The sequence below is a fragment of the Gopherus flavomarginatus genome, chromosome 4 (assembly GCF_025201925.1).
Source record: "Gopherus flavomarginatus isolate rGopFla2 chromosome 4, rGopFla2.mat.asm, whole genome shotgun sequence".
NCBI lineage: Eukaryota > Metazoa > Chordata > Testudines > Testudinidae > Gopherus > Gopherus flavomarginatus.
Window position 1 is genome coordinate 376,694 of NC_066620.1, and position 24,033 is coordinate 400,726.

Here is a 24,033-nt window from a genome sequence, read left to right on the forward strand (position 1 = left end):
CTCGCCACAGGCAGAGAACAGGAGGGACTGAGGCCCCCACGTGCCCGAGGCCTCCCACAATGGCAGGGAACAGATTAAGTGAGATGCACCCAGATAACCCTGGCAAGCAGCCCTCACCCACACAGTGAAGAGGGAGGCATCCCCACCCAGGGTCACTGCCCAACCCCACATGCTGCTCAGTTAGGTGCTGGGCTGGTTCTTGCTCACATGCCTACGGTCTGAGAGCGCACACGCTCTGTCCCAACTCAGAGCCATGGCCCACCCCAGCCAGGGTCCTGCTGTGATGCTTTGGGGGTTCACACAGTCCAGGAAGGGGAGAGTAAAATCCTTGGCGCTTCTCACTCATACCCCTTATGTTCACTGCTACCCAGCACCAGCCTGCTAGTTCAGCTGGGGATCTTACCCTTCAGCTTTAAGTGTAGCACGGAGATGGTTGTATAATAAAAAGATTAAGCTGATTAACAGGAGCAGATGTTTCAGTGAAACCAAGCAAAAGGAATTGGGACAGAAATGGTTACAAACAGTAAAAATGTGCTTCTAAGACTAACACCTAACGTAACAAAACTGGAGCCTTTTGTTCCAAGTCATTTTCTCACCACCGCTGTTCTTCCAGCACAGCTGGAGAGTCCTTAGCCAGCTGCAGCCCAGAGCTCAAAGTGTTTGATTTCTTTGGGTGAAAGATGTCAAAGGGGCTTTTCCTCTTAGGTCCTCAGAGTTTTATGCAGGGGCTCGGCTCACTGTGAGAGCCCCTGGGCATGTTCAGGGTTGGAGCAGGAGACCAGCCATCAGTTCCAGTAATTCCATAGAGCAGGAGATCCAAGGTGAAGGCTGTATGCCCACATTTTATCCAGGTCTCTCTCAACCGACAGATCTGTGTGGGGCCAGCTGCTGCCTTCACCATGCTCAGAATCCCTCACCCTCTCCTGTCCCAGGCAATATTTCCAGGGGCTCCCTCCTTTCCCAGGTTTCTGCCAGTGCCTGCACCTTGGTGTGCCCAGGGGCTGAGGGTGCAGCATGGTACTCTGGGTTTCCTGAATAAACAAGCCTCTCCTCTCCAATGCCAGCAGCAGCAGATCCCTTGGCAACGTCACCGTATTACAGCCCAGGGGCTGTTTTAGATCCTGTGTCAATAGGCCCCTGCTGTGGAGTGTCCCCCTCATGCAGACAAAGGCACCCTGCCAGCCATGCCTGCCCTGCCAGGCCCCCACACAGCGGGGCAGATTTTCCCCAAAAGAGGGTATCTGGCCTGGCTGAAGTCATTCAGTGTTACGCACAGGGAGGCAGAAGCTGCCAATGCTAAATAGGGCACCCAGGATCTAGGGGGACTGCCTTATCCCATTTATCCTTGTAATTAGATTTGCCACCTATATCAAGGTTTAATAAGTCTTGCTGCCTTTGGAGCTTCCAGAGTTCATTAGCACCTTCACAATCTCAGTCCAAAGTCTCTCCCAGCCTGCAGTTTCCCAGGGGGTTGGAATATAACATTTTTAATTGTATGTAATTAAATACTGCTGCCACATCTAGATGGAAAGTTCTTTGTCACATCTCCAGCACCATTTTCTTCCCCTTTTAATCAGCTGCCCTCATCTTGGAAGGCTGCATTTCCCTCTTGGAGACGTGGAATTCCTGAAGGCAAGTTGAGATTGTGTCTAATTAGAGGAGGAAGAGAAGGGCTGACTCTGGCTCTTGCACTATCCAAATGTTTGAGGTAAAGGAAGGTGCTGGATGGGAGGCCTGCTGAGAAGGTCACAGGTAACTTGGGAAGATGTTTGATATCAAGGAGATAAGGCTGTGAGATCTCCCTGGTCCATCTTTCAGCAGCATTTCTTGCACTATCACTTCCCATAGTTGTGCTGCCCAATAAGGGCTGTTCTCAGTGGCGGCGGATGACAGAATAAGGAGCAATGGTCTCAAGTTGCAGTCGGGGAAGTTTAGGTTGGCTATTAGGAAAAAAAATTCACTAGGAGAGTGGTGAAGCACTGGAATGGGTTACCTAGGGAGCTGGTGGAATCTCCTTCCTTAGAGGTTTTTAAGGCCTGGCTTGACAAAGCCCTGGCTGGGATGATTTAATTGGGGTTGGTCCTGCTTTGAGCAGGGGGTTGGACTAGATGGCCTCCTGAGGTCTCTTCTAACCCTAATCTTCTATGAAAGCTACTAGCACTCCAGCTGGTACAGGTGCCACTGGCAATAGGCCCATGAACAATTGCCCTTGTTTATATTACTTGAACATTATATTGGAGTGATATATCAACCTGAGGCTTGTCTACGTGGAAAATTTGCACCAATTTAATTTAATGCATGATTTAAGCAGATTCAGTTAAACCAAATGCAAATTCCTATGGGATAGTTTTATTTCAGTTTAGCTTAAGCTAGTTGACAGAAAACATAACTAAACCAAAATAAGCCATTCTTGTAAGGCTGTAATAGTCTTGCACCACTTTAACCAACTCATGCCTCAAATTAAACCAGTACAGCTCTGCCATGTAGATGAGGATTTCCTCATTCCTTAATTTTGCTAGGCTGCCTGCAGCACATATTTTTCCTGTATTGAACTTTGGGAGTGGTGTACTTAGGAAATGGCAGCACAATATTATGACAGAAAAATTAGGATTCAAAATGCAGAATCAGATTGTAAATGAAATGCCTGGCTGTAGTGAAGGGTCAAGGGGTGTCTTGGGGCTCTACGTCTATAGCAATTTGGGTATTGTGTTCCATGCCATCTATAAACGCTTGCCAAAATAACATGGTCTATTAAAACCCACAGCTAAGAGAATGTCAGGGCTGCACTGCTGGGCACTCAGGTCAGGAAATGGCAAAATGTTAGGGCCCTACAGGCAACATGAGGACTTTCTGAATTATCCACAATATGAGAGCAGCCTGAACCAGAGAGAACTGGAAATGAGCCTGCAAAAGGGAACTGCTGGTGAGTTTAATTTGCCTTGCAAGGTTTGCTGGAACCATTCATTTAGGGCACTGACAGATGGGCTGGACAGCTTAGCCATTAGGTCCTTCAGGCTACAGCCTGCAGGTGAAGTCTCAGGGCCAATGAACACTTTTGTGGATCAATTTATTGCCACTCTGAGTTGTCAGCCTGATTTTGTTCTTGTCACACCAAGTAACACTGGTCAACAAGGAAGCTCAGCAGGGTGAAAGAGCCATTCATCTCTGTCTAACTCCAGGCCCAAGGTGCCAAAACACAGGCCTGTTGGTTCTTCACCCCTCCCTGGCAGAGAGGTTCTGTGGCCTTGGGGAAACAACTTCGCCTGGCTCCTACCCTGCATCCAACAAGCAACCCTGGCTGGCTGCTGGGCTGTGGACCAAGCCCTGAAGCAACAGTGCAGTAGAAGTGATGGGAAGGCAGGTGCTTTGTCTCTGAGACGGAGAATGAATTGCAGAGGAGTCGAACGCTGATGTGCATGTACATTCAAAACATAATGGGGTGCCAGGTGCAAATATCAGGGGAGGAGAGGAAGGTGAGAGTGGCCCAAGGGACGCATGTGAGGAGCGGAGAGCTATTTAGTGTCAATTTCCTGACTACGAAGTTTGTCAGACTAGAGGTTTGTTTGACCTTTGAAGAAAGCCCTGGAAGCCCCAGCACCTTCAAACCTAGACTGGCCAAGTCTTGAAGGACTGACTGTAGGGAACAATGGAGAATTGGGAGTGGAACGGACAAGATGGCCAAATAAGCCTCTTCCAGCTGCCATGGCAAGGATTCTGCATTCAAATTACTTTCCCCATGTAAGGAGCTGGACTCTTTACAGTTGGGCCTTTGGGCTGTAAATCAGAAACCCTGAATTAAATCAACGAGACACATGGCCCCAGTTCCATCTCTCTCCTTTCATGCATGTTTTACATCAATGCTCCCAAGTCCCAGATGGATGGTCTGGCCTGGCCGAGGTGATGGACCCTCCAATAGAGGGGACACACAGGGACAGAGCTCCTGGCTTCAAAGAAGTTCTGCAAGGACCAGGCCAAGCTTTCGAGTAGGGCAACGTTTGGGATCTCCTATAAATCGGGGCGCAAGGTACCAAGGCCGATTCCTTCCTGTATTGAGATTTCAGACCCTTCACTTAAAGTGAACACTGAACCTGCACAATATCCCAGTCTGGACAAAGGAGAAGACATGACTGACCCCTCTATCCTGGGTGGAGGGTGATCTGTGCACGCCCCAAAGGCCCATTTGGTAGCCTGCCAATTCTTTGGCTGCTCTAGGTATCCTGCTTTGAAGGCCTCTTTTTAAGCAAGCTTTCCCAATCAAGAGCTATGTGGTCAAACATGGAGATACAAAACTTTGACCAGAAAGACTGAAGATCTCTTCTTGTGGGAAGTCTGAAAGCTAGACTCCTGAGGATAGGGGTGGGGGCGCACAGGGATCAGACAACTGCTTGGCCACCTTGGTGCAAGGAAGGTCACTTGCAACCTCCCTAGTGACTCTGGGCTCATCTCTGTGGAAGAAGCAGAGCTGCTGGGAGCATGTAGAAGACACCCAGCCACAGTAGGCACATCTATCACCTCTGCCTGCTGCTCCTCTTGCAAAGGGCAAGGTGACCTTGTATTCTTTTGAGGCAAACAGATCTCCTGGCTGAGACTCACCTCTCGGGGGAGGATCTGGTGCTGACTCTGCCACTTGGCTCTTTTGTTTCATCTCCCCTCCCTGTGCATGGCTCTTGACAGCAGCAGATGTTTCGCTGCCTATCTAAACAGTTCTCTTGTGCAGACACTGATCAGCTGTGGGCTTTGTTCCACCTTGTACACGACAGTAGCTATATTAGTGACACAATCAGTGCAGGCTGAAGCTGTGACCTTCTGTCCATCAGGAAGAAGCTAATGACTCTGCACTCAAGTACCTCCGTGAATAAAGCCCATGTTTTGTGGCTGGAAAGAGGGCTTCCGTCTTCAGAGGTCAATATGGTGCTTCTGTTTTTTAAGCCCACTGCTGAATTACTCAGGTTCAGCACAACAATGTGAACAGAGACCACAGACTTGCAAAGGTATCCGGTGAAGTAGTGATCAGGGGATGGCAATGTGGAGCCCTAATGCTAGGGCCATACACAGCAGGAAAGAGAAAGGATTCCTCCGCTCTCCACCTCTACCTAGTGAGGCCATGCTGGGCTGCCCAGATCCTAGCTGCAGGTGCTGAAGGGGAGCACAGAGCCTGTGCCAGAATCTCCCCCTGTGCAGGAAGTGTGGGGAAGGGCAGAGCCACAGCTCTACCCAGCATGCTCCTGCCAGCACTGCAGCCTGTCTGGCTGCACAAAGTGGAAAGAAGCTACACCCCGAAAAGTCTGAGAGTCTCTCTCCTCTGCATGCCTGGAGTGAGGGGCTGGGGGCTGCCCCAGCAGGTGCCAAGTCTCTGCGCCCTGAGAGGAAGCCCTGCGGGTGAGTTACACAGAACCCCTGAGGGTGGTGGCATGATTGCTTTAATATGCAAACCAGAATGGGTCCTGTGTTTCATAAATTACTACAATACATTTAATGGGTAGCTTCTCATAAGGGAGCACAGCGGATGTGTACACAGACCCTGATGAAGCTAATAACTAGTTCTCACATGGTTTTTAGAGAGTTATTACGTATCTGAGCTCCAAGTTCCCTTAATCAACCACTGAGATGCAGCTGGCAGTGGTAAATTGCCAACAACAGCTCATTACAAATAAGGAAACAGTTTTTGTCCTTGACAAACTGTGTCAATTCTTAAATAGGGAAGCAACTAGAACCAACCATTTTGCTTCCCTTCCTCCCGCCCCACTCCTATTAGCCTTCAATACAACCTGCTTTGGCTGATAACAGCCTTCCTATCTGCAATCCAATCGGGGGACATATAATCTAGTCAGGTCTCGCTCTCACATGCGCACAAATGGTTCATTTGGGCAAACAGCACAAATTAAACCTGTGCCCTTAAGGGTGGGGAAAGGAATGCAGTGCTGGATGCAGATGTGGAGCCCATCTATCCATCAATCAGTCACACCAGCACTCTGACTGGGCTTACACAGGGGAGTAAGGGTGACAGGATCAAACACCAAGTCTCTTCATCCTGATTTACGACTTGGTATTCTAGGTGCCAACAGTAAGTGGCATGCAGGTCAGGAATGGGAGAATGACACTTGAGAACATGTCTCAACATGCTTACACAAATCAGGTAACGTCACAAGTAACTGGCCAGCTATGCGTCTAGCTGAACAGTCATCGGACACGCAAAATAGGTGTGCAGTTATGCGCACAGTTTTAGAAACCAAACCCACAGTGGTTCTCTGCAAGTTGCAACAGTGTCCATTGTATTCCATGGCTGCAGTGCCAGCTGCTGAGCTGGAGTATTTCCGGCCTCTGCATCTCTTGCCTAGTGTTTTGGACCACTTGTAGGCCATGGATAAGCAGTTCTGTGGTTCATCTTTCTCTGCCCCAGCCTACATGTGGTTAGCACAGAGATGCCTTCTGCTACATATAGCAAATAAGGAAGCACCCCCTACAGTGCTTCTCAACCTCAATCCCTGTTGCAGGCCCCTTTCATGGCTCAAAAGAATTTAAGCCTTTATGAAAGAGCAGCAAATTCCATCCGCTGCCTGTTGCGGAGAGAGTCTCTATAGAAAGACTTGTTCCCTCTAACTCCAGAGCCCTCTAGAAGTCATCAGTTCCAGGTCAAACAAAATACAGCTCCAGCCGAGAGAACGGGTTCCTTCTGCTTATAACTTCATGCACTGGAGGAAAATCCAGGAGTCTGCATCCAGAAAGACACAAACGGTTCTCTGGACACTTGATCATTTTAGCCTCTGGTGGCAATTTGTCCTTTCATCATAAAACTTAATCCATCTTGAAACAATCTGGTTTTATATACACAGAAAACTGAAACTGCAAAGCAAATCCCTTTGCAGAAATGCCTTGAGTTTATTTTACTTAGATACCAATCCCAGCTGCCACTGAGAAGCATCTAAAACACAGCGGTCCTCATCACTCAACAGGATTCAATGTCCAACTCAAATCTTATCCTTTAAGAACTTTTTTGGGGGGGGGGGGCGTGTCAGAGGCATGATGCTAGCCTGGGTGGACTCATCCTGTACTTTATTTCTTTAGAACTACTTCCTACACACAAAAAACCTCACTTTTAGGGAAAAAAAGACACACAATGACACCTGGTCCTACACTGCCCATACTTGTTCTTCAGGATACATTGCAAAGCATGTGTACATTTTACTGAGTCTTTTGGCAAAACATACCTGGGGTCTGATGTCTGGGAAGAAGTGGAGCACTCTCAAATGCTAGGTTTAGCTGGTTGTGTGTGTCATGGCATTTGACTGCTAGATTAGTATCTGCTGTGATGTGCATTAAGAAGTGCACAAAACATGGTTGAACTGATCTCATTGGGTCCAAAATGTCAGTCGTGGAGTCTGCGAGAGGTATGTTTTTATAGGACTGTTATAAATCTAAATATGCAATATTATAAGAACATAAGAACGGCCATACTGGGTCAGACCAAAGGGCCATCTAGCCCAGTATCTGTCTACCAACAGTGGCCAATGCCAAGTGCCCCAGAGGGAGTGAACCTAACAGGCAATGATCAAGTCATCTCTCTCCTGCCATCCATCTCCATCCTCTGACAAACGGAGGCTAGGGGCACCATTCCTCACCTATCCTGGCTAATAGCCATTAATGGACTTCACCACCATGAATTTATCCAGTTCTCTTTTAAACGCTGTTATAGTCCTAGCCTTCACAATCTCCTCGGGTAAGGTATCCAACATTATACAACTAGATCTGCCAATTCCTAAGGCCCAGGATGCATTAAGAAGCCTGATATGAAATGCGAGTCTGCCCAGTTATGCAGACCTCTATGTACAGCATCTCTTTCAGTCTGATGAAAGAGTCATCTGCCCAGCTAATATCTTACTGATCACAAAAAAAAAAAAAAAAAAAAAAAAAAAAAAAAAAGAGTTCTGTATCTCTTTCCGATTTCAAGGCTTGGGGTGAGGGCTTCAAAATAAGATTTTTAACTGAGCTCTTTCAATTAAGAAAGTACCACAACTGAACCTCTCCGGTTTGTGTAACTTTACAGCCAAATTTAGCGGAGATGTCAATCCCCATGCTTCAGGGCATAAGATCATCTCATTGTCTGCGGTAGGTGAAGATATTTCCACACAAAGTAGACTAAGTGTACAGCTATGTTTGGTATCTTCTGAATCACCAGACATTGGTTACCAACAAAGACAACATTAACTAGATGGACCAGGGCCTGTTTTGTTATGGCAATTCATATGGACAGACGGGATCAGATCCTGACTGCACATTTTAGTATTAGAGAGAAGGTGAGGGAGGAAATCTTTTGTTGGACCAACTTCTGCTGGGAGAGAGACAAGCTTACACCAAACTGACCCAAAACCGAGCTCTGTGTGGCTTGAACACTTGTCTCTCACCTACAGAGGTTGGTCCAATAAAAGATACTCCCTTCCCAACCTTCTCTCTCTAATATCCTGGGACCAACAGGGCTATCGCAACACTGCATACAACTTAGTACTAGTTGATGTTCTTGTAACAGTTAACAAGCCAGCTTTAATCATTTGTAGTGATGCAAGATAAGGCTGGAGTCAACTTCCTGAGGACAACAGGTACTGAATACTTTCACTTCTCAAAGTGCATTACTTGACTCTTTCTTCAAAAGACGGCTTTGATGCGTCACAGCAACACTTGCTGCTCTCCGTCTCAATACGGACAAACCCAAGCTGGGGAGTAAATGTACACTGCACTTACCTGTCATTCAGTAAGTCACCGTGTGAACCCTGCTAGTGTGCACTAAATGCACTATGGAACTGTCAGTGCACAACAGCAGGGAACACACAGCTTGTCAGTGCACAACAGGCTCGTGCTCTGTAGATTTACCCCCAGCTTGCCGTGCACTGAGCCTCTGTGTTGACAAGTCCATGTGAAATGGCCTCCATTATCGTGCATTTTACACGTATATATTTCCCATGTAGATCAGGATGATTAGCATGGAAATAGTTACCAATCCCTACGATAGGTGCTGGAAGTAGGGGAGCAGTTTCCATCATATACAGGGTTTACAGTTTGGTTCAGTGGTTCTCAGCACCCCCACTATACAAGTTGCTCCAGCACCCTTGTACCCTACCCCTTCCAACATGTTTAGATGCGTCTGTCTTCTGTTTGCTAATTTGCTCCTGTTAGAGACAGTGTGTCTCTGTGGCTTATCCACAAGAGGGATGCTGGCAACACAGAGTAAAAACAAACAGCATTACTTTAGGTGTTCCCTGTGCAGCGCTGCCATTGCCGTGCTCAGCATTATTCTCACATGAGGAGCCGGTTTAGCACCAGGGGCCTTTTTTGCCACCACTACAGTGAAATCCATATTAATGCCCATAAGATGAACAGTTTTTACTTGGTATCATGGTGATTTTGCACACAGCACCAGGGAAGGGACACCAAACACATGGAGAAGCCTCTCTAGATATGGTGAGCAAACAGAACTTTACATAGGCCAGGGGGTGGGGTGGGGGTGTTGTGCATCAGACACCAAGGCCTTATTTCCAGATGAGCCAGGCACCCAGACACTTCTGGTTACAGCCAACAGGCTGACGTTAGCCATTTTGGTGCAGTTCTCTTGTTTCTCTCCATCTAGTTGTCTGTGTCATAGATGTATCCATCTTATCTGGCTTTGCTTCTCACTCCTCTGTCTTATACTGATCAATAGCATCTAGTGTGGCATCCTGGACCCTCAGCAAGGCCAAGGAAGCTGTGTCAGGAGAGATCTCTTCGCCACCAGTGGGACATCTAATCTAATCCAGTCAGATTTGCTGTATTATATTACTCTCTATCGCTGTAATTACACACACACACACACACACACACCCCCCCAAGAACCTACCAAATGGACTGACACCATGAACAGGCTTCATGCCCATCACCAGCACATTCTGCTGAAATAGCCATTTATTTTGATCAGGGCACATTTTTCAAATGCGGGGAGGTGGTCTGAATTTTAGGCTCCCTGGGACAGATCCACAAAAGCAGTTGGGTGCCTAACGAGGCATTTGGGTGCCCAACATTTAGGCGCCCAAAATTTAGGCAGCCATCCTAAAACCACAGCTCAGCTGCTACCTAACCCTCTAGGTGCCTAAGTTTCTGCTACTGGGCACACAAAAACACAAGCCCTGCCACTGCCTGATGCCCTCACTCGTCCCCTAGCCCCAGTGGGCCTCTCAAACTAGGCAGATTCCTTCCTACCTTGCCTGTGGGGCCTGAGGCAGGGGATTGAAACAGGTCTCACCTCCCAGCTGAGTGCCCCCACCACCCACAGGCCATTCTGATAGGAGGCTTTGTCAGTCTCTTAATGGTGCAGTTTCCTTTGTACAAGTCAGTATTTTTGGGGGCAGGGACTTGAAGGTAACTCTTCTCACAGGCTGGGGCAGGGAACACCCTGACCACTGGGCTATAGAGTCTTTCCTGCACCATCACAAAGAATGCTGAACTACATAGACAAATCAGAGCAGCTTCAGCAGGCAAGATTGAGCACGGCTCCCCCAGCAGCCTGGTGACAGTGCACCTGCCAGGGATGCAGCAGGCCTGAGTTCGAGGCCCTACTCCAAGTCAGGCAGAGGGGGCAATTGAAGGAGGTCTCTGGTGTCACAGAGGAGTGTCTCTACCCACTAGGTCATTGGCTATGGGGTGGGGGGGGGCTCTCTCTCGCTGGTTTTTGGGAGACAGGGATGAGAACTCCAGGAGAGAAATCACTGCGCATTTCGCACTGCCTAGTTTCGGCAGCTCCCTGGTCAGCTTGGAGGAGTCTGTCAATCCCATTCTTAGGTGCCTACCTCTCCCCACTGCACAGGGAGCTTGGCCCCCAACTCGGGGCTGGAAGTTCCGCTGTGGGGAGGGTGCCTAAGGCATTGCAGGGCTGAGCGTTGCAACACATGCAGCCCCTTGTAGTTCTAGCCCGAGCCCCTCCTTGGGCACCTGATTGTCAGAGGGCTTATCACCGCATGAGCATCCAGAACTCCAAGCGTAGTGACTGCGAGTGGACAATAAGTGGTGAATAGCTACAGGGGACAGTCACTCGGAGCCAGCGCATTTCATCAACGCAGCTGGTGTGTACAAACTATCATGCTTCCCAAGACAGCACCCCAAGGACTGCCTTCTCCAAATCCCACAGCAGAAACCAGGCACTAATGCAGCTAACAGGGTGGATAAAGACACGACCGCACCTTTCACAGCAAGGACAGCATGAAGCCCCTACTAGAGCACTGGCTCAGAGCACATCTAAAACCAGACAAGGATCTGGCCACAAACTTGGTGGCTGGGACCACATGATCTCACACACTTCACAATTATTGTGTGTGACTGTGTCAAGAAGTGAACTCTACATCCACCCCCAGCCTAGGGTGCGGCAGCAGTAGCCTGATTTTGCTGGCACTAATGTTTGCTATTAATGTGGTCTGATTTAAATGGTTCCCAAAATTTCTTCAAATCTACTAACCTAGTTCATCCTGTCTCCACAGACATTGCCCTGGCTCTCCTGGAGAAAAATCAAAGGCCTAGTCACTTGATCAAGCATTTCCCCTGGTTATTACAGCTACACTCAGACAATCAGAGAACAGAAATACTCTGAGGTGACCAATCACAGAACAGGCCTGAACACACAAGGAGAACAGAGTTCAAACAATTCCCTGGCCAAAATGCATGTGTGTGAAATTTTCAAACAAAAATGAAAAAAGTGCTAAAAATCCTGATTTTTGTCCCTTAGGCTATCAGTCTGGTACCTGGCATAAATATTAACCTTCAAAAAACTTTATAAATCGTTTGTCTTCTGTACCTTCAGAGCAGCTATAAATAACGCAAGAAACAAAAGGCACAATCCATCAGTTTGTACTGGTGTGCCTGGTGTCCTACCAAAATGAGTAGTATGGATTGAATGAGATGTTCTAGTCAACCTCCTAGATTTCCCTAGGTAGGCACTGCCCTTTGTCAGGAACCACTCCAAATTCTACAGTGATTTTTTGCAACAGACCATTGTTCGTATGGACTGGCCCAAGTATATGGCGTTTGCTTTAGAAAGAGCCTAGGGCTGAAGTTGATCAGGTTTTGTGCCCTTCCTGTGCCCCTGGGAGGAGCAAGGCACAATACAGGGGAGAGGTTCTCGCTCTCTTCGAGGCATATTTCAGGATAATATTTTCCCACTGTAGCATTTTGAGGATTTACGTTCTCCACACATCACAATAAACATGCCAAGGCAAGTGTGATTTTTCCCTAGTCCAGCTCACCAGTCAACATTTAGCAGCACCATTTCCCCCTAACCACTTCTGCATTTTCAATCCATCAAACCTGGCTGCTGGCTTAACGTTCATGTCACCACTTCCTCACATGGAAGCATTTACTTAAGGCCCAGGACAGACATCTTTCATGTTGTCACTGATGCCAACAGTAACCTAGGTGTGCAGCATTTTGAACAAGAAGCCACTAAAGACATTTTCCAAAATGAATGGCAGGAGCAACTCTGAACTGGTGCAAAGTATTAGTGAAAAGGCTGTGTTTGGCTTGAGACACATTCACGCTCAGTTGGGGTGGATACCACACTATGCATGCTTCAGACTCTCATAACATACGCCCACTGTCACAATAGGGTAATGACAACATCCGCCCACTGCCCCCTCCACGTGGGTCTTCTCTGCTTGGCTACCTATTGCTTACATCCTACTTTGTTAACCACTCTCCCACGCACAGCTCCACGCTAGCACACAGGCTTACAAAGTCTCCTGCATGGAGGCTCCACCACCTGGCATGCCAGGGCTGGGTTTTTGCTGCATTTCTGCTCTATCTGGGGTTCACTGGGGTAGTGGGAGCAGTGCACTAGACCATTCAGGATCTGTGGCAATGTGAGCAGTAGCATAAGGGCATGTGTTTGGAATGCAGTACTCCGTCTGGCATGATAAGTCCCATTTGTTCATTTTGCACTGGTAAGATGTTAAGAGGTACTTACACAATCTCGTCATTCTGGAATTCAAGCTCTCCACAAGTATCCTCAAAGTCCTCTCCTCCCCCTCTGGCTGAGCCTTCGATGGTTTTGTAGGGCACAACAACATTTCCTCGAGCACCGGACGTTCTCAGCACTTTCACTTCCATGGTTCCAATGCTCTCGCTCACATGAGTGACTGGCTCCTCAAAGGTAAAGATGCCCGCATGATCATCATCGAAGATAGTAACAGTGGCAGTGGAGGGTGACCCCAGGCAGGCAAGTGTTGCGACATGGTTGGCCTTCAGAATTCCTTCATCTAGTGCTTCAGTGCTAACTTGCACATTGCTGAGGTGAACGAGGAAGTTCTCATCCTCCTCAAAAATATCATCATCAATTATGCCAACCCGGATTTCCTTCTGTGTTTCGCCAGGCTTGAAGACCACAGTCCCTTCGGTAAACTCATAATCAGACCCTGCATTGGCTGTGCCGTCTTCTGTTCTGAAGTCAACGTGAACGACATGGGTCAAGTCACCACCTCGGCGAACAATGGTCAAAGCTACTGTGCCGCAGTTCTCGAGACACTGGTAGGTGTTCTGCTCAAAGTAGATCTTACTGACAGGATCGTTTTCCACCACTTCACAGTTAACCTCATGCATGCTGACAGCTTTCCGTGCCTGATCCGCAGCATGTCTCTTCAAAATGTTGCCAGCACCTGTCATTAGCCGAGTAGCCTGAATGCGATAAAAGGCTCGGCTCTTTTGCTGTTGGCTCAGAACCTGGTAGTTAGCTAGTTCTATCAGCTGTTCGATTTCTTTGTCAGGGTGCTTCTGCTTCAGCTCCTTCAGGATTCTAGCCATTTCCCTCCTTGCTTCCTCATCATCTTGATCCCTCTCATCTGCCTCCAGAACCAGGGTACCATCTAAGAAGTTCTCCACATGGGAGTTAACCACTTTGCCATCCATTTCAATGTCAGCTTTGGATGATGGCCTATCACCCTCATGTTCAATGATCATGCCTCGCTGTTTGCCAGCTCTGTACTTCTTGTAGACATACTTGTAAAATAAAAGCCTTCGGTCGGCTACCCATGCAAATACCACACAAATGGGAAAGAAGAAGAAAGTGAGCAAGCTTTCCCAGACCTCCACAACGCCGGGTGATATGACAGATAAAATAAGATAGAGCCAAGTGTAGGCAAAGATGCTCCAAGCTGCTGTCACAAAAAACACTCTTAGATGCTTAATCTTCCTTATTTCTCCATCCGGAACCACATAGACACATATGGCTATAATGATGAACATGTTAAAGGCGGCACTGCCTACAATGGTGCTCGGTCCAAGATCCCCCGCAGTGAAACCATGACCACATACTTCAATAACAGAAAGTAGAATCTCAGGGGCTGAAGAACCCAAAGCCATCAACGTTAGGTTGGACACAGTCTCGTTCCAAATCCTCACTGTGGTTTTGCTGGTCTCACCACTGGGCTTCTTGATAGTTATCTCTCTCTCTTGGGATGTAATGACTTCTATAGAAGACATGAAGCGGTCAGCTATGATGGATACACCTAGGAACATGTAGACCATGGCCACAAAATAGACAGTAGCTCTAGCAATTTTATCACCAAATGAAGGGTCTTGGGGCTCCCAGATAGGTAAAATCACACCTGGTTTGCAATAATATGTACCAGTACATACTTCAGTGTCGTTTGGTGCTTCTGTTGGACTTTCTGCATATGCTTTGTCCACATGGAATAGCAAGAGTGCCACAATACTTAAAAGGTGAAAACCTTCAGGAAAGGTAGGTGAATGACTTAACCTCAACATGATAGCTTTGTCTGACCAGCTTCCAAATGTCTTCCTACCTGCAGATACAAAAGTAAGAAGTGTTACTCAAGTCAAATAAAGATATTCTACTGAGGTCTTATTTATGCATTGCATTTGAAAAATCTAGTGAATTATATTTATCAAAAACAATTATAACATGTCTGAACTGTCAATTAAATCCCAATGCTTGCAGATTCACCACGCGCAAGTGATTTACAAAAAGAGGAATTGCTATAATAGTAGGATGAGGCTAGCTTCTGAACCTATGTACATGTTAATGGTTAATACTATTTCTGAAGTAATTCTCTCATTGTTGAAAATCTACTTCCATTTTATATTAACATTATACTACAGCACAGAAAGCAGAAATTCTCCAGTTTCAAACTTAGGATGAAATAGTTTCTTGAAAGTCAATGTATAAACAAAGAAATTCCCCCAAATGTTTCTGCATTTTCACCAATTCTGCTCAATATTATTTACTACTGCAAAATAAGTACATGTAAAACCTATAGACTGCCACCATAATCATTCAATCCAAGATTCCATTCCAACTCCCCCACCCCCTCAAAAAAATTGATATCTACATTAAGGAAATATTAAGGGGTCTCAGTTGACCAATTGAATTAAGAAACACTGAAGTTGCACGTTTAACCTTAACTCTGCCCCTCATGCATACACCTTATGACGAAGTCTTTAATGATATGATCACATGCTACTTCCTCAGTAATAAACCACAACATCATTCATCTTTGCACATTCCCTGGCAGAAGAACACCGAATGTGTATCCAAGCAGAGTTTCCTCTTGCACATCTTAGGAGTGAGACTCTCTCCTGCTCACTTTCCATATCAAAGTAGTGCCCCCTCCTGCATACCTGGCAAAGTCCTCCAGAGGCTTTTCCACTCCGTTCATACATTACAAGGCACTAGGCATAGGGCTGCACAGCAGTTGGGAGGAGTAATCCCAGCTCAGGTAGAGGAACGTGCCCTAGCTCTCCTCGAGCTAGTGCCTGAAAACAGTTGGATGGCAGCTGTGGCACAGGCTAGCCACCCAAGTATGTGCCATGGGATTGGACAGGTTTGTAGGTGGTCAACTAGCCCAAGCTGCCTCCCATGCTGCTGTAGCCACACTGCTGTTTGCAGGTGCTCACTCTAGAGCAGAGACATCTGCCTGAGTTGGAAATTACACCTCCCATAGTCATTCCAAGAGAGGGTTGCGTAGGGGCCTCATTCAGGGTTCAAACACCTGATCCTCAGCAGCCATCATTCTATTCACAGGACTGGACTGGTCTGCCAGTTAGAGTGCAGGCACACTGAGCAGTGACAAGGACTGGTGTTGTCTAACATTAACTGCTGGTCTGGAAAAGAGAATGGCAAAAATCTGCAGATGGGACAAAATTATTTAGGTTACTGAAGATTGGAGAAGACTTTGAGGAGTTTCAGAGGGACCTAGCCAAGCAAGGTGAATGGGCAGCAGAATGGCAGATGGCATTCAGGGCTGATAATTGTAAGGCAATCATAGAAATGTAGGGCTGAAAGGGCCCAGCCCCCTGCTCCGAGGCAGACCAAGTAAACCTAAACCATCCCTGACAGACATTTGTCTAACCTGTTTTTACAAACCTCCAATGATGCAGATTTCACAGCGTCCCTAGGTAATGCTCTCTGGAAGAAGTCATCTGAACTATGCATACTGTGACAGGTTGGGTCAAACACCCTCAAGACTGTCACTAGATGTGCTGATACACCACTGAGAACAAACTCCCCTGCCAGAAAAGGCTTCCCTCAACTCTCATCTTGCTGAGCTAGACACACCAGTCAGCTCCAGCACAGACCAAGAGGTTGGGCCACGCCACCCTGCAGTTCACAGAAACTAAAATTCACTTAGCCCAGGGGCTTCTCACTTAACAGCGACTTTCCCAGCACCCAGTATTCAGTCTTTCTGGGACCCTAAACCCCAAAGACATCCATTTTACTCTGTATTAAGCTTATACAGGGTAAACTCAGATTGTCCACCCACTAACACAGCTAGAGAGATATGCACAGCTGTTTGCTCCCCCCCGTATTAATCACTTACTCTGGGTTTATTAATAAACAAAAGCAATTTTATTAAGTATAAAAAGTAAGATTTAAGTGGTTTCAAGTAATAACAGACAGAGCAAAGCAAGTTACCAAGCAAAAAGCAAAACACGCAAGGCTAACTTAACTCACTAAGGATCTAGTTACAAATACTAACTTCTCACCCTAGTTGGTATCTCAACTACAATCCTTTTCAGACCAATGTTGTACTTCATTACCTGGGTCCAGCAATCACTCACACCCCCATGGTTACAGTTCTTTGTTTCAATTTCTTTCAGGCATCTCTTCGGGGTGGAGAGGCCATCTCTTAAGCTAGCTGAAGACAAAATGGAGGAGCTTTCAAGGCCTTTTATATTCTCTTGTAGGCGGAAACCCCTTTGTTCTTCTGTGCAAAAATCACAGCAACAAGATGAAGTTTCCAGCCACATGGGCAAGTCATGTGTCCGTGAATGATTCCGCTTTCTGAAGGCCAACGCCATTGTTCATGTTATTTTGAACTTTCCCAGGAAATTTCAGATGTAGATCAGCATCTCCCGAAGTCCACTGTTAGTTACATACTTCCAATTACTTGTATTGTCTCTTCACAATACATTAGCCAAATCTCCCTCATGTGTTTCCTACAGTGAACACTTCAAATATAACCGTAGAGCCAACGCTCAACTTCAGATATAAAAATGATACATGCATACAAATAGGATGAATATATTCAGTAGATCATAACCTTTACAAGTATATGTCACACGCCATATCTAGCATTAAGCATATTCCAGTTATGTCATTTATGCTCATAAGTATATTTCCATAAACAGAGAGTGCAACATCACATATATCCTTTATCAAGTTCTAAAATACTGCATCCACTCAGGAAAGAAACCTGGATGTCACAAAGACAAAGCGGTGAAGTCCTCTGCTCAGTTTGCAGCATCTGTCAATACAGATGCGAGGAGGTCTAGTGAAGGAGATGGAAATACGGAAAAAGAGATTCTAATGCTACTATACACATCAATGGATTTACCTCACCTCACATGCTGCGTTTAGTTCTGGTGCCCAAATTAGAAAAGGAAGGTAGCAAAAACAGTGAGTTCAGAAATGGGTGACTACAATGGTAATGTGAAGACTATGGAAAAGCTTCCATTTGGCAAGAGATTGAAAAAAAAATACTAGAATTGTTTAGGTTAGAAAGGATGGTGCTACAAAGAGCTCCTACTATTCTAGAAGCAGATAAAAGTCTTTGGAGTTGCAAATTCAGGGAAAGCGCTGTTTTGATACAAGTGATTTGTGGCATGCTTTATTCTTTCCCATAGGAATGGTTTACGGTTAAGCGTTGGAAATCCTCAGTAATGTTTCAGGCTGCTTGTAGAAAAATCAGGGAAAAAAGTGATCATAAAGGAGCATATAGGGTCTATTTGATTAGATACCACTTGGAAAGATGATGCTTTCCCCTTTAATATATCTTTTTTCTTAGCAAGTTAGACTGTCAGCTACAAGTAAAGGTGAATTGGTTATTTTATAGGTCTCTCACTTTTGGGGCAAGTCAGAGATAAATGGGACACATGATAAAGGTGCTGTCATAACATATTGAGTCAGCACCAACTTTGTTTACTATTGATACCTCTAGAGGGTTTTTTTGTTTGTTTGTTTCTAAAATGCATTTAGGCTCCAGGGAACTATTTTGTACAGAAGCAGGCAGACCACACTGTCTCTAAGTCAGATAGTATCTAACTGCAGGAGCAGTTGTTTCCATGCAAAGAACGAAACATCTACTTGCCTTTATTCAGTGGATTCTCTTTGTGGTCAGTCAGATATTCTTTCACATGCACAATTATTCAAAGCCTTTTATGAAGCAGCCAGTCATTCTGAAATCCCCTTGGCAAGAGAAGAATGCAGATGGCTGATGAGACAATATAACAGTTTAGGGCAATGATTTGGGTTACACAGAACAGCAGAGTCTCACCACATTTTGGACCTGCTCCACAATCTTAAGAGGAGGCAAACTTAGGTAGCTTTGGCCAATAAAATTCCACGACAACAGTAATAAATCACTCCAACTTTGTAACTCTGTGGAGCATTACAATGTAGGGTTGGGTTTTTTAAACCCTGCTTCAGTAGGCAGAGGCAAGAGAGGAACCACTTTTTGAAGTTCTATTTAGCAGTTTATGTAAAAAAGGGATCTTTAATTTTTTGAGATATGGCTGCAAATAAAGAACAGAGCTTCCCTGGAGACTCCAGCTGGGCAGATGTGGTGGACACTTTGAAAGAGGATCAAAACTAATATTACATTTCAGGAGCTTCTTCCCATGCCCGTTGGAACAAGTGGCTGAAACCAATATTTGCATTGTTTGTAGAGATGAGACAAAACCAGGACCCACAATATTCACAGTCCTTATTTTAACAGGGCCCCAATCTCAGTTTAGGTCCTTGGGTGCTACTGCAATGCAAATAAATCCAATATTATTTGGTGTGAGATTGTGCAGAACTGGGGGAGGGGATCCACTGTGTCCCAGGTGCTTCACCGGCTCTGATCCAAACTAGACCTAGAGCTTTTTGGTCCATTATCAGAAAATCCCTCCCGATGCCCCCAATCCTTTAGCCACTTTGGGAAGGTTGAAGCTACGGTATTGGTATCTGATTCACCCTGGCTACACTAGCTCTGTCTGAACACAACCAGGCTTGGATAGCAGAGTGCCTAATCTCCCCTGCCCAGAGCCGAATGTGCTACAAGAGTTACAGAGACGTGGCCTAGCTTCCTTTTCCCATGGCCCCTCCCTTGGGGGTCAGAACAGCCTGGGGCTCTTTGGGGCCTCTTCCACATGAGGGCACTTTTAAATAAAAAGTTTGGTCTCCAGGCCCATGCCAGCCAGCTCTGTGCTTTGGCAGGGACCTGTGCGAAACAACCCATATTCGGGAAGTGATTTGAAGCCATCATACCAGCCGGGAGCCTGTGCTCCCCTCCACCAGAGGCCTGTGTGCACATTCTACTCTCATTTTAAGGTTCTTCTTTGCATTTGTCCACAGGGATCCCATTCTAGGGTCACACGCACTCCATGTGCATAAGAATATTGCATGCATGGGGCACGTGTGCCTCTACAGTGAGTTGCATGGAGAGAATGTCTCAACTGACTGCAAAGTAAGTCTTCTTTCTTGCTCTCCAGTTATTCACTGAGCCCAGAGGGGCCAGCTCAGTCACAGGGACCATCTCTTGTACAGCACCTCACCTGTGACTGGGGCTCCTCAGTGCTACTGCAGTACAAACAATCAACAGCAGTAATCAGAGACTCAGCCCTTCTCTTAAGCTTAGAAGTGGAGGATAACACCCTGTTTACTATCGATCGTTCCGATCTTTTCAGAAGGGTTGGGAAACACGCTCACCACTTCCACAGCACACATCCTTTCACCTGCGGTGCACAGCCAGTCACACCACGCACGCATCTGGCTCTCTGCAACCTGCTCAGACCATCATTCTGAATTACATGTTTGGCAGCAGCTCAGAAGGGCTGCAGTTAACGCTCAGGGTCCTGCTGTGTAAGTGAAACACAGGCCCTACCCTGAAGGGGCTGCAGTCTAAGTCCTGGTCCTGCCATGAGGGCAGGGGACTGGACTCGATGACCTCTCGAGGTCCCTTCCAGTCCTAGAGTCTATGAGACCCATGCCAAGATGGATGGGTAGCATGCTAAAGGATCAGATAAGCTGCAGCGTTTCCGAGGAACTGCATCCAGACAGACTGGAACAGAAGAGGATGACTCAGAGCTGATCCCACGTGGGTAGGACTGTGGCTAGAAGAGTAGTAATATACTCAGGGCGGAAAAGAGTTCTCACGCTAGAGCTAAAGTTTTGTTGAGAACAGTTTTGTTGAGTAGTTGAGAACTTTATTAGTTTGGACTGAAAGCTGCTCAACTGCATTTCCTGTCAATCCTATCAATAAAATCAGAGAAAGCACCAATTAAACAGATATTCCATCTAGACCAACCCCATCCTTTAGCCTCCTCACCACCCAACTTTGTCATGCACAAACACGCTCACCACTTCCACAGCACACATCCTTTCACCTGCGGTGCACAGCCAGTCACACCACGCACGCATCTGGCTCTCTGCATCCTCCTCAGACCATCATTCTGAATTACATGTTTGGCAGCAGCTCAGAAGGGCTGCAGTTAACGCTCAGGGTCCTGCTGTGTAAGTGAAACACAGGCCCTACCCTGAAGGGGCTGCAGTTTAAGTACATCTGACCTCACCTGCTTGAGGATGCAGTCCTTGCAGATGGGGACAGGTGAAGTCTAGGGCATGCTGTTGTGTATGGAAAGTGTAGGCTTGGCAAGGAGGTTGGGTGTGAACAGGAGCAGGCCTGTGGGACCCAGATGCCACCTGAGGGGGTAAGATTAACCCCGCCATGGCCACAAGCCATTAACATTCCCAGTTTGGCCGGGACAGGCCTGGCGTTTGGCAATCCACCCTGGTGTAAGTGCCACATCAGCTGACGTCCCAGGACTCTTGCCAGCTATGCTGTCTTCCCCTCCCTTCTGGAGCAGAGCTGCCCCTCGGTCCCATCTCCCTGGAGCCCTGCTTGGCCCTGGGCTGGTCACTGCTTGATGGGAAGCTTTCACAGCTAACTGGAACAGACCATCCTCTCCCACCTCCCACAGAGACACAGCCCTAGACTTTTGCTCACACTTGTCCTCTGCAACCCTGGGGAAGGGAAGCTGGGCAGGAAGAGGGGAGAAAACACAGCTGTTCAAGTGTTTCTCCAGCCCCCTTCCCAGCTCACTGGTGGGAAACCCCCATCCTCTGCTTCCCTCACCCTTTCCTGGCAATGACCAACTGCCTAGGGGCCTAGCAGGGACTGTTGCACAGTGGGCTGCCAGGATACACTGGAGCAGTGGCTGTTGCAGAGCCTGACGGGGACACCGAGGTCCTGCTGCCTCTGGTCCCTTAGGCCTGGATTTTGCTTCCATGCCATTGTATTGGAGACTGTACATTGCAGGCTGAAGCTTTAAAGTCTGACCAGATCTCCAAGCCAAGTTCCTAAGGCAATCTCCCCTTCCCGCTCCTTTGCCCATCGGGCATGTCCAGTTATGGAAGATGAGCCAGTGTGTCCATGGACTTTGGGATTCCTGTTGAGTTCTGACAGTTCTATTTGCTTTTTTCTGTGCACCTGAGCTCCACCTAGCACCCCACCCCACCCAAGAGAGTATTATCTATGCCATTCCGCACGGCTGAGCTTTGTGGAACAGATCTCATTCCCAGGCTGCATTTTCGCAAAGGCCGGCTTCTCTTTTTCATTCCTTCTTTCCCCTCCTGCCCCAGCTCCAGAGAGAGCTGTCTGGCTTTTTCGTGTCAGCCTTTAAACCCCTCTTTTTAAAAAAAGGTTTGCAGCTGGGCTCACAATCCATTGGTGGCAGTGTACTTGGAGCACTTTAGAACACGGGTACCCTGGCAATAGGGGTAACTGACAAGAGAGCGTGTGTGTTATTCTCGCAAAAGACAAATGCCCAGGCAGAGGCTCTACATAAGGAATCATTTCCCTAGTGGTCAGCTGAAAATGCACAGCACCATTCAATAGCTGTAACAAAGCAGCATTTACACTCTTACAGGTGGAGACGTAGATGTCCAGCTGTGCCCACCCTGCTGTGACATCAGTCTTGTAATATACATTGTTACACTGGAGACCGATATCTGTTTGTCTACATCACTAGTTCAGTAGAGACAGAAGCAGGGCAATCTTTCCCCACAGGTCTGGATTCACCATAAGGAGGATAAAAATATGAGGGAAGAGCAAAAAGGGAAGGTCCTCTCACGGACCAGTGGCTGCTTAAAAGATAGGAAACAAAGGGTAGGAATAAATGGTCAGTTTTCACAATGGAGAGAGGTGAATATTGAGGTGTTCCAGAGGTCTGTACTGGGACCAGTGCTGTTCAACATATTCATAAGTGATCTGGAAAAGAAGCAAACAGTGAGGGGGCAATGTTTGCAGAGGATACAAAACTACTCAAAATAATTAAATCCAAAGCAGACTGCAAAGAGCTACAGAATCATTTCATAAAACTGAATGACTGGACAACAAAATGGCAGATTAAATTGAAATGTTGATAAAAGCAAAGTAATTCACATTGGAAAACAATGCTAACTATACACACAAAATGATGTTAACTAAGTTAGCTGTTCCCACTCAAGAAAGGTCTTGGCGTCACTGTGCCTAGTTCTCTGAAAATATCCACTCAATGTGCAGTGGCAGTCAAAAAAAGCAAACAAACAATGTTGGGAATCATTAGGAAAGGGATAGATAAGACGACAGAAAAATATTATGTTGCCTCTATATAAATCCATGGTACGCCCACACCTTGAGTACTGCATGTCGATCTCGGTGCCCCATCTCAAAAGAGGTATATTAGAATTGGAAAAACTACAGAGAAGGCAACACAAATGATTAAGGGCATGAAACAGCTTCCTTATGAGGAGAGATTAAAAAGCATGGGGATGCTCAGCTTAAAGACGACTGAGGGGAAACATGATATAGGCCTATAAAATCATGACCGGTGTGGAGAAAGTGCCTGTTTACTCCTTCTCATAACACAAGAACTAGGGGTCACCCAATGAAATTAATAGGCAGCAGATTTTTAAACACCACAAAGAAAGAAAGAAAAGGAAGTATTTCTTCACACAATACACAGCCAACCTGTGGTACTCAGCCACGGATGTTGTGAAGGCCAAAACCATAACGAGGTTCAAAAAAGAACTAGAGGTCTTCCTGGAGGATAGGTCCATCAGTGGCTATTAGCAGAGATGCTCAGGGATTTAACCTCATGTTTGGGTGTCCCCAGCCCCTGACTGCCAGAAGCTGGGGCAGGGAATGGATCACTGGATGATTGTTCTGTTCATTCCCTCGGGGGCACCTTGCATTTGCCACTGTTAGAAGACAGGATACTGGTCTACATGGACATCAGCCATACTGGGTCAGACCATTCTTATGGTCTGTATCCTATAGGCGGGATGGGATGCCCCCTGAGGCAGAAAAACATGCACATTCTTCTCAGGAGAGGGACTGGGACAGGGACTGGTGTCCACCTCTTCCAGCCTAATCAACCAAAGGCAGCTGAAGTACAAGAGCCAGCCTGCTTTCCTCTACTAGCCTGCTTCAACCCTGTCTGGCTAGATCTGCCCCTAGGACTGACTGTGGCCCATTCAGTCCTGGGCTG

The 24,033-nt window shown here is 46.8% G+C and overlaps 1 protein-coding gene across 12 annotated transcripts in view; it reads right to left on the minus strand.

Annotated features, from left to right (window-relative positions):
* Nucleotides 1–24,033, minus strand: part of SLC8A1 (solute carrier family 8 member A1) — a 335,833-nt gene that overhangs the window by 273,516 nt on the left and 38,284 nt on the right. For all 12 annotated transcript variants that reach the window (XM_050951456.1, XM_050951452.1, XM_050951454.1 and 9 more), the window contains exon 2: nucleotides 12,974–14,807. In XM_050951456.1, coding sequence (XP_050807413.1) covers nucleotides 12,974–14,769 — 1,796 coding nt within the window. In that variant the 5' untranslated portion in view covers nucleotides 14,770–14,807. The remainder of the gene's footprint in view (nucleotides 1–12,973; nucleotides 14,808–24,033) is intronic.